This window comes from Hyperoodon ampullatus (genome assembly GCF_949752795.1).
Source record: "Hyperoodon ampullatus genome assembly, chromosome: X".
In the NCBI taxonomy this organism is placed as follows: Eukaryota; Metazoa; Chordata; class Mammalia; order Artiodactyla; family Ziphiidae; genus Hyperoodon; species Hyperoodon ampullatus.
Genome location: NC_136913.1, coordinates 88,598,338 through 88,609,894, shown reverse-complemented (window position 1 = coordinate 88,609,894; position 11,557 = coordinate 88,598,338). Strand labels below are relative to the sequence as shown.

The window sequence follows — 11,557 nt, the reverse complement described above, 5'->3', positions numbered from 1 at the left end:
CAGCTCCACCCCTCAGAGTGCCAGGGGGTTGGATTCATACCATCCTATAAAAGTGGCACAGTAAGTCTTTGGACCCTCATCTCACTCCAGCCAGAATCCAGACCAACCAGCAACCATCAGACTGTTGCAACCTTGAAGAATAATCTGGAGAGATTAATTGCCCCAAAAAGAGCATCACAGAGGAAAAATAATATACAACTGGCACAACTGTGAGCCACATATACACATATAGATACATATATAGTTATGAAGATTTGGATGCAGATATACATACACAGTAAGTCTTAAACAGCACTTCATACATTTCCAAGTAAGCATGGGAATATCCCGAAATCTTACTTGAACCTCCCTTTAAACATTTACACAGGTCTAAGGGTATCTTTTGAGCTGGTGAGGAGGGCCTGCCACCACTCTTTTGGGAGAGATTGCTCACCCTAAGGAAATAAGAGTCAGGAAGATAAAACCAATCTTTAGGCTCATAAGCAACTCTGACTAAAGCAAAATGTCTGTTACTCAGACTTATCTTCTGGTCCCACCCCCAAAGAGACCCATTGTGTCCGAGTCTTATGGGGAAGAGGTAGTCTGTGATTAAAATCCCAAAGTTGCCAGGGTATCAATAAGATATCACAGCCCAAGTGGCCCTGCATAAATGTCTATCTAAATTTAAGAGATGGGCGTTTCCCCCACTTCTGTAGAGGTCAGACTGGAGAGTCCATTGGGGGTTCCAAAGAAATATGTTGGGCTTCACTATTTGAGATTTCTAACACATTAGCAGTGTTACGGGCCTGAGGAGTACAGAACCTGAATGAAGGGGCAGAAATACCTAATACACATGGTAGTATCAAGGGGAGGAGGATGGAAGGTTGGGCAGGCACAGCAGGAGAGAAACACAAAGGTAGTGGCCACCTAACAGTTGTCTGGATTTGTTCTTAAACACAGGTGAGAACTACTTTCTCCCTCCAAAATACCTGAAATAAATCTCTTAGGAGTTGGGATCCTGCATGAGCAGATGGGAACAAAAGCTTGTCAAATATAGTTCACAGTCACTACCTTGTCTGGTCCTCATAAGATCCCTGAAAGTTCTTTATTATCTCTATTTTTCAGATGAGAAAAGATGTAAAATTTATTCTCCTAGTTCCTAGCTAAGTGGTCTGGTGGTAATTTGGAGTTCACATTTGCTTCTAAAATTCTGCCATTAAATATTGTGTCCCAATGCCTTTAGAAATATACTCAGTACTGTTGTTTACTCCTTTTTTTAATAAAACTTTTATTATTTTTAACAATAATGTGTGTACATTCTAGGAATAAGGAAAAATACAAATAAGCTGAATAAAAAAAATCCCTCATAATCCTACCACTGACTGTACTTTTTGCCCTTCATCCTTCACGTGTTCTTCTGTGCATATATGTAATATATAAATATACTCTTCCCTTTCAAAAATATGATATTCACATATTACTTAGTAACTTTTTTTTTCATTTTATATCCTGCCAGGAACCTCTTTTTGTACAAGTGAGTAAAGTTCTCTTATTAAAAGGCAAAGACTTGTAGATTGGTTTGAAGTAAAATAAACAATGAGATGCATCTAAAACCACTAATAGCAACAAGTTAAAAGTAGAAAGATGGACAAAGGTGTATTGGGAAAACGCAAATCAAAAGAAAGTAATGTTAACATCAGAAAAAATAAAAATCAAGGTAAACTACATTAAATAGGGGTAAGGATGGTTTCGATTAACCTTCCAACGCATCACTATAAGTTTGTTTCTTACTCTCCTTATCTCGTCTAATTCATTCACTTCTCTAAACATATCTTCCTTGCTTAAATGCCTGTTGTGTATATCTTCTTTAAATTCCTGGAGAGACTGAATCAGCCTTTCTCTAAAAGTTCCTTCTGTTTTTTCCTCCTCTGGCTCTTCCTCCTCCTCTGGCTTTTCCTCAGGCTTTGGCTCTTCCTCAAGTTTTGGTTCACTCTCATTTTCTGGTTTTCCTTCAACCTTTTGACAGGGTTTCATCTTGTATCTGTCTCTCTTCCTCCTGTTCCCTCTTCCTTTCTTTTTTTCTGCTTATTCTTCTTGGAAAACAACTACTTCTAGGAAGCAAGAAGGAGACATTAAGTCAAAAGCTTGGTGAACGGACCAGTGCTCTGGACACAAGTCTCCGTATTTGCTTTTTGTGATTAAGAGCTATCACCAAATATTTTCCACTTGGGAGACTCAGTCTGCCATCTGGGTTTCCCCGAGCTTGCTGCTCCTACCCCCACTTTCCACCTCCTCACCTCCCTCGTCCCTCCCTCCAGCCTTTTCCAAGGCTCTCCTCAACCATTTCTCCCGTCACAAGGCATAACGCAAGATCCTCCTAGAACAGAGTAGGCTGGGAGAAGGGGGGTGCGGGGAAAGAACAGGGGCCGACAACCTCAGTCCCTCCCTTGCCCACCTCCACCCCAGGGGTCTTTATATTTCCTTCACCTACCCGTACTGATCCGGTCAGTTTCTTCCTCACCTTTTCTAGCCCTGCGTACTGCTATGAACAACAGACCTGCAGACCTGCGGACAAACGGGAAACGGGAGGGGGAGGGCGTGAGGGTGAGGGTGAGGGTGAGGGTGGGGGTGGGGTGGGGTGGGGGTGGGGGTGGGGGTGGGGGGTGGGGCGAGCGCTCAGTGGGCCGACCAGCACCACGCACTTTTCTCATTAAGGTTCTCGGTTATGGAAACTTTCCCACCTTCTTATTCCCGCATTTGTCCCCCCTCTCCATAGTGCAAGTTAAGTCGAATTTTCCATCAGACAGGGAGTAGGAAAAGCAGATTATTTCCAAACTATCTTTAAGACTGACGGGGGCGGTTGGGGGGTGGGTAAGTGTTGGGAAAGCGGTCTGAGGTGGCAGAGGATGATTATTTTTAAACTCTCACAGGTCTCCCTGTCCTTCTCCCGGGACCCCTAGTCCCTTTCCCAAGGGTCACCATTTCCTGCAGACCTGGAGGTGGGAGGTGGAGAGACGGAATTGACCAGGGCTCCCTCAAGTCTCTGCTCTAGGCCACCCCCACCCTAGAAATTCCCAGACAGCACCTATTTTGCCACCAACCTGCAAAATTCCGGCAAGCTGACTCCTTCTCCTTCTCCTAGCCTCGGGCCTCACCGGCTGCGCTGCTGAAGCAAGCTGGTACCCAGAAGGGAACAAGGACCAGACTAACAGGACTTCTGCACACGTCGACTCCTGGTCACGTGATATCTACGTCACCAGTGAGCTCGGGTCCCCAATTTCCACTCCCACCAAAAGCGCGGCAGAAGTGGGCCGGCCCTCTGCCCCCCCCCACCTTATACATTTGGCCCTTTCCATCCCAGAGGGGGAACATGTTATTTTCCTTTCTCTGATTACTAGGGAGGGGCTGCATCTTTTTCTGGAGCTACTAAACTTTTCTACTTTTTTCAAGAATTGTCTTTTCCTGCCTTCTGCTCCCAGGATTAAGAACTCCAACCTACATCCATCGCCCCTCCCCCAGCCTCCATTTCATCTGCAATCTAGTTCTTGGCTGTTGTGGAGCAGGGTTGGTTTGGCAGCAGGTTGTTTAAAAAAAAAAAAAAAAAGGATGGTGGGGGAAGCCTGGGACAGGAGTAAGATTTTTTAATGTAGTTTTTTGCTTTATTCTTAATACTTTTCTATATTTTTTAAAAAGTAACTGAAAAAAACAAAATTCAGCTGAGTAAATGTGAAGAGCTAATTGGCTTTATACAGCAATTCATGAACAGGGTAGCAACCCATCTAGCAGCTAGAAGGGCGCTCCCACGGGTTGTACAAAATGGAAGGTTTTTAAAGGCAGGAGACTGGGGCAAGGGAGCTATTAGCAAAATAAAAGAAAGGATTATTTTTAGGCCAGGACAACTTTTTTGGGGGCGAGGGGAGAGGAAGGGAGCAGCAAGGGTTTTATCATGCAGATTGCTTCTTCTTTCTCTGGGAGATGGAGGAGCCTATGCCACAGATTACCTTACTGTTGCTTGACCACAAAATTCCAGACTGGTTGATTTAAGATTACATTTCTGGGAGAGGTTGAAACTGCAATTAGGTCAGGTATTAAATCTAGGTTTGGTATCATAGGCTTTAGCACAGGAGATGTGGTTTGGAGCCTGTGGTTTTCTTTTTAACAAATTTTTATCTTTTATAGTCGGAAAAGACAAAGAATTACTTTAGTTAAGTGAGGTAGTATGTGTACAGTCCTGAGAATAGTGCCTGGCATATGGTAAGTGCTTTAAAAGTACAAACTATTATTATAATTATATTAGGATTTCGTTTGGGGAAAAGGATTCAAAATGAGAAAAAATAATGTCTGACTCCAGAGTCTTGGTGGTGGTATTTGCCAAGAAGTAATTGGTTTGGTCCTCTGGATGCCCTCTTTCCCAGGTAGTGAAGAGTCAACGGGGCAAGATGTGCTGACTTGGAAACTTCACTTCTATCCTTCTAAACCACATTCTAGATACCTAGGGCCCTAGAATATCCTGCCCAAAGCACCTGGAGCCCAAATGCAAGACTTGCTCATGCCTCTTCTCCAGATCTATCCTCTTGAGAGTGACCCACATCCCCTGTGGGTTCATGCTGGGGTTGGAGTAGATGATGCAGCTGGAAAGGCAGAACCCCCTTCATATGAGGCCATTTGGAGAAAGGGCTAAAGGAAAGGGTGTACTGCCAGGCCAATAGGAGCTCAGAGAAGGCAAAGGCCTGTTAGCCCAAAATAGCCAGAAGAAGCCTCATGGAGGTAAAAGACCTTGACCTGGGCCTCACAGGGAGGATAAGACCTAGATGGAGGGGGGAAGGAAAGAGGAGACCAGTCTGACTGAACCTAGGCCCTGTGGCCTTACCATTACCCTGGCCTGTCTCATGCTGCCTTGCTGGGTCAAGTCCACTTGTTCCTCCTTAAGGGTTTTATGTCTCTTGATGGTGGCTATTGTCCGAAAGCAGGTTCAGTGCAAGCACTTTTTGAAAAGCTCTGCACTACCCCCAAGGACTTTCTCACTTATTTCCAGGTTACAGAATCTGAATTGGTCAACCTTTATGGATAGTTCTTAGGCAGTTGCTAAGTACTTAAATATGCATTCCCTTTGAGCCTGTAAATCCATTCTTAGGTTTTCACTCTGAGGAAATATTTAACAATAGTCACAATGATTTACAACAACACGGTTAGTTTGTAGACCTGAATTCCTGGCATCAATCCTTTGAGTTGGACCTGAATATGCAAAGAGAAGCCACAGGTGAAAGTCAGCAATGAAGGAAAGAGAGTTGTTCTAGGAAATAACAGACATGTGCCCAAGCATGTACATATGCACCTGCACATTCACTCGTGTGTATGCATTCTCATAAACCAACGATTCTCCCAGATGATTTTGCTACAAGTTAAAGAAGGCAAACTTCATAATTCTGTTAAAACAATTCAAACTGCACCAACAGTATGTACCATTTAGAAATGGAGAATGACTATTAGGATATTCGACAAAATTCTTTATAAATGGTGCAATTAAGAAGCAAATTAAATGGCTTACAGTGGGGAACAGGTTAAATTAATTGTGTAACAACCATATCATAGAATTCTAAGAATTAAAATGAGATCTATTGAGAACATGAGTTAATTTTCCACCTATGCAATTAGAAAAAATGAAAAATATTGATCATATTCAGAGTTGGTGAGGGTATGGAAAAACAAACATCCACATGCACTTTTGAGAATATATAATAATATATGAATATGAACTAAACTTATTGTGGTGATCATTTCACAATATATACAAATATTGAATCACTGTGTTGTACACCTGAAACTAATATAGTGTTATCTGTCATTTATACCTCAATTTAAAAAGTAAAAGTACAAGCAAGATGCAAAAATATTAAAAGATAGAATAAAATAGTGCATTTCTGGAGGTCATTTTGGCAATATTAAACCTTAAAATATATGTGCTTTTGGACACATCACTTTCTCTTCTAGTGTTTTATCATGCTGAAATACTCCCATGCCAAATATGGTCAATGTAGTAGTTGTGGTAATAGATTTTTTTAAAGGAAAAAAATAAATATTCCTAAAAGGGGATTGGTTTAAGAAAAGTTTGATAATTCACTAATGCAATACTATGCAGTGATGAAAAATAATAATGTGGAGTTATATTTACTCACATGAAAAAATGCCCAACATATATTGTTAAGAAAGAAGAAAAATTGAAGGTTAATATATGTGGTAGTACTTGTTTGTCACAGCATACATATATTTATTTTTGTGTATTTAAAATATAAGTAAATAAAGAAATTCTACCATAGCATGATTAGTAAAGTCCACAAAATTCATTCCTGTAAAATTCTGGGTTATATTATTGAGAGATGAATGAAATTACTAATGTGAGCCTATTTGGTTAGCTCGCTACACAACCCAAGTCCATTAGAGACTCGCTGTGTTTTGATGGCACCTCATAACAGTTGTTTACTCAGCACTCAAGCTTAAACATCATCCTGACGTTTTCCCCTTTCCCCATGCCCATCGCCAATCATGTTATATCCAGTGTCAACTTACTGTGGAGTCTTACTGTGTTTCTCTATCATATTAGAAATTTGAATGAATATATACTGAACTATTCTGATAGGATATATTTGAAATGAGTAGTCAATATAAAAAGAACTTTTCCTTTCTAAGTGTTGCATTTATATATTTAAAATTTATCTTTAATAGGCATGCATTAATTAATAACATTCAAAAAATGATTGAGATAAAACTTTGAAAACATGCAGAAGAAATAAAATATCTGACAAATATAAGATAGTCATATATATATATAGAAATGAAAGTGTTTTATAATATATTGGTAGGTGAAAAAAGCAGATTATAAATGGTAACCTGCAGGAGGTCCCATTAAAAATAATATATGTGAGTAGATATTTATATGTATACACCAAAATATTAGAAGTGGGTATGACTGGGTGATTGGTGGGCATATAGGTGATTTATATATTATTTTATATACTTCTTTGTAGAGTCTTCTACATTTTCTCAGTGGGTATGTGTAAATTCTATAATAAAGAATAGTCTGCAAACAGTATGACCTTATCTTATGACACACACTTTGCATATATACTTCTCTGTAGCGGAGCAGAATTTGATTCAAGGGCTCCACTACCTGTTTGAGGTGTGGGGTCCTTGCAATGGTTGGATGCCTCACATTTGCTTCCCTTGCCCTATTAGTGACTACTATCCATTAAAACAAGGCTCTACTCCCCATGCTCTGACTATGCCTCCCTCCATTTCAAGTTTGAGATAGTCAAGCTGTAATACTAGTCATACATTGGACAGGAGGTATCTCTTTCCAAATTTTACCCTGTGAGAAATCATTTCTTTAGGAAATTTTTTTTGCTAAAAGTAATATTGTTGGCACTAATATAATATTTTAAGCAGACTATAAAATAGTCTTAGTTACCAATTCAATGCTTTTAAAAATATATATGAATAGAGCAAGAAAAGATTGTATTTCTGGCTCTGCTCGACAAATAGCTTTTATGTATAGTTCCTTGACATTTTTTCAGTGAAAATGTTTTACTTTTGCAAATAAAGGCAATAAATACTATTTAAAAGGAGGTTATAAAACAATGTGTATAAAATTATTCCAGTTATATTTAAAAACACACACAGAAGGAAAGAAAACCCTCAAAATCTACACTCAATTTCATTTATTTCATGACTCTCAAACATACATTATTCCCTAAGGAAATATTTCTAAAAGTGAAATTGCTAGGTCTAAAAGTCTGAAAAATCTTATGATTTTTTTATGTGTATTGCCTAAAGGGCCAGCAAGATAATTCAACAAATTTACACGTGTACTTACAGCCCATGTGGATGTTCTCATATAAAATGGATGGTGTTTTTTTTAATTCCTCAATTTGACAAGGGAATAAGAATACCTTGAAGTTTTAATTTGTATATATATTTTTTAAGAAGTAAAACTTTCTTTATTCATAGATGACATGATTGCCAATTTAGAAAATCCTACAGTCTACAAAAAAGTCACCAGAACTAATGAGTACAGTAGACCTGTAGATAGGATATCAATTATATTTCTAAATACTGAAACTAAATAACTTATTACACTTATTTTCCACATAGATGTCTTCTTTGGTCAATACCCTACTGATGTCTTTTCACCAGTTTTCAGGCAGTGATAACTACTGTTGTTTTGTTGATTTTTTAGGAACATTTTATTACAGATAGATAACTGTCATTTCAGTTAGTCTCATTGGTTGTAAGGAATAGAGACTTAGGCCAGCTTAGCTGAGGCAGATCCATCGTGAGAATTTATGAGATAGTAAAGAAGACTACGATCTTGAAGAAATCTGAGAATTGACAGCCAGTTTCGAATGGACCTCTAGAAGTTAGGGCCTGAGCATTTTTAGTGTTCTGCCATTAACTTGGTTCAGCTGTGGACCCAGTCTCTTCTCCCTTCCTCTCACATCCCCTACTTCTCCTTTGTCTTGTCTCTGCTTCATAGCTTCAGCTTCCCCATAATGTTGCCCTGCTCATGTATCAGGTTTTCTCAGCTTCCTAAGGTACAAACCCTCTTCCAACAAAAGTGCATGTACCCCACTAACCCCAAACTTGGACAAATTTGCATAGAATCTCAGGTGGTTCACAGACTTCCCTAGTTGAGAACACCTGGGCCAGGTTAATTAATATGGTCAGCTGGTGAGAGTTCCTTGGACACTGGCCTAAGCCTGGCTGAGGGGCCATCAGGATGGGGATGGACTGGCAGGCAGCAACCCTGCTGCAGGGCTAGACTTCTCCTGGGTTTCCTGGAGGTAAAGAGGCCAGAGGTGAGAGGCCTAGCAGGCTGCATCCCTCTAACAGAACATAACTGAACTAATTAGTATTTATGAAGATTAAAAACTCCTCAAAGTGGAAGAGATAGATTATTTTTCTAAAATGACAAAAATAAGACACTAAAACTCTACAGGGATTAATTTCTGAACATGTAAAATGTTGATTTGTTTTAGAAAAATTTAGGTTTAAAATTTTCAAAATAATTAGGCTGTTTTTTTTAAAGCTATTTGAGAAGTATCACTAGAAGCATTCTGTAAGTGATAAATGTAAACATGACCAAATTATGAACGATTTCCTATTTAGTAGAAAATCTTATATTTTATTGTAAATTACTTTTCTCCCCAAAGAGTATGTCTTAAAGATTGTGAACGATTAACATGTTTTTAAAAATTGCTCTTTCCTTTGTAGCTGATGGAAAATATTTTCTTTTTTAAAAAAAATTATTTTGTGTCCCTCATGACTTTTAAAGAGGGCTCTTTTTTAAATTTATTTTATTTATTTATTTTTGGCTGCATTGGGTCTTTGTTGCTGCGTGCAGGCTTTCTCTAGTTGTGGTGAGTGGGGACTACTCTTCATTGCTGCACAGGCTTCTCATTGCAGTGGCTTCTCTTGTTGAGGAGCATGGGCTCTAGGCACGCGGGCTTCAGTAGTTGTGGCACATGGGCTCAGTCGTTGTGGCTCACGGGCTCTAGAGCACAGGCTCAGTAGTTGTGGCACACGGGCTTAGTTGCTCTGCAGCATGTGGGATCTTCCTGGAGCAGGGCTCAAACCCGTGTCCCCTGCCTTGGCAGGCGGATTCTTAACCACTGAACCACCAGGGAAGCCCGATGGAAAATATTTTCTATTTGATATATGTTAAGTTAGCCAAATAACAAAGCACTCCAACAAAAAGAGAAGTCTTAGGATGAATACCCATACTCTTCCTCCCCCCAACATGTAAGTATCGTGCTTCTGAAATGTAAAAACAAAGCACTTTAAATTAAAAAATTGGAACATAAAAGTACACAGAAGAAAGATAATGTTCCACTTTCCACTCCCAGCCTCCTTTCCTGATACCTAGCTTTCTGGCCATTTAGGTGCAGGTAAGGGCTTCAGGGGAAAAATAATAATGACTACCAGGAGAGGAGGTTCTGGGAAGGAGCAGGCTGGGGAGCAGTTAGAACAGGGGAAAGGGCTAATCCCACAAGAAGATTAAGTGGACAATAACTCCAAGAGAAAATGCCGCCTCTCTCTTACACTACATCTGACCTCCTGAAATGCCAAGGTGGAAAAAGAGACATTCCAAATCCAGGGTGACAAGAGGAGGAGGGGTTGAGTGTTCCTGCTGCCTTGCTTGGGTGGGAGGCAGGATCGGGAACCTGAACTCCCTTAGTGTCAGTTGATGAGAGTCTACCTGGGCCCAAATCCATTTCTTTCTGTCTTTTGTATCCTCTGAGTAATGATTCCTGTTGCAGAGGAGGAAAAACTTCTGGTCAAGGAATGCAGGGGAAAGCAATGGTCCAGTCCAGGAACGCTGTAAGTTTGTGTTCCGACTGAAGAAGCTTGGGGTAACCCTGGCACCAGGATGGCTAGGGACTGAGGGCAGAATCCTCAAGTGGGTCAGAGTCTGTTTTCTGGTGACACCTTCCTTACCCAAAGTCCATTTTGAGTGGTCCTGGGGGCAAGCAGTTTATGAATATGGACACAGGTATATGCTGGAAAGCTTTCCACTCAGCCCCTGCTCCCAGTGTCCCACACCTATTTTGGTGCCAAATATTTTGGTGGTAGGAGTGTGGAAACCAATCACCAGAGGAGGAAACAAAGAGGCACAGAGAGCGAAAGTTTTACTTTAAATAGTCACCCCTCGTCCACCATTGTGGGTATTTAAAAGAGGAGGAGTACCAAAGGCTGAGGGTGGCTACGGATAAAGGAGGGACAAAGTTGGGATATATAGTTTTGGGAGACGCCGGGCGGGTCCGGGAAGGGCTGGGCGGCTGCAGGTCTGCACTGAGTTCTTGCTGCAGCAGCCCCCGCTTCCCCGACCCCAACCATCCGCAGGTCTGAGGTTCGTCGGGTCAGGCGAGAATGCCGCGGCGGCGGAGGAGACAGCAAGGGAAGGCGCAGTCTATGCGAGGGACAGTGGTGGGGGGCGGGAACAGAGCCCAGCCTGAACAGGAAAAAATGGTGAGTTTTAAAGGAGGAAGGAGAGAGAAGCGAGCGGGAAGACGGAGCTCCGTCTGGAGGCCCCCGGGAGGGCGCACGCGTCCTCTTAGGTGGGAAAAATAGAATTTCAGAAACCATTGAAATCTGAATCTTGAAAGGTGCATAGTAGGGCCTCTGTCCTCGGTGCTGATCTTCCCGTCAAGCATTCAGTCCTTTCGCTTGCCTTTTGTCTCCTACGAGTAATGGAGTCCAAAGTGGAATAAGCAGGGGGAAAAAAATCTCAACATGGAAAATGTTCCCCAGGAAATAAAGGAAAAGGAAAAAGAAGGAGGAGATCCTGCCCCTGTGGAGAATGGAGAGGAAGCTCGCCCTGTGGGAGGGAATGAAAGCTAGAAGCCTGAAGGCAATATTGTAAGGGGTTGGGCTCTGCTTTCCCAGGATTTTAGGCTTGCCAATAACATTAACGTGATAGACATAGACGGAGATACAGATGATACCGAAAGTTTCACGGAAAACATGAGAGAGTTAAACTCAGGGCAATGAAGTTAAGGTATAGTTTATCTGGCCTTAGTAGGAC

At 41.1% G+C, this 11,557-nt stretch overlaps 1 protein-coding gene across 1 annotated transcript; it reads right to left on the bottom strand.

The window, feature by feature from the left end:
- Positions 1-1,701: 1,701 nt before the first annotated feature.
- On the bottom strand, positions 1,702-3,099 carry TCEAL9 (transcription elongation factor A like 9; the record flags this gene model as incomplete). The annotated part of the gene is made up of 3 exons (XM_079726900.1): positions 3,081-3,099; positions 2,501-2,544; positions 1,702-2,090 (listed from the first exon to the last, which is right to left on the bottom strand). The coding sequence occupies exon 3, from the start codon at positions 2,011-2,013 to the stop codon at positions 1,702-1,704; it is 312 nt and encodes a 103-aa protein (XP_079583026.1). The 5' UTR covers positions 2,014-2,090; positions 2,501-2,544; positions 3,081-3,099.
- Between the last annotated feature and the right edge of the window lie 8,458 nt (positions 3,100-11,557).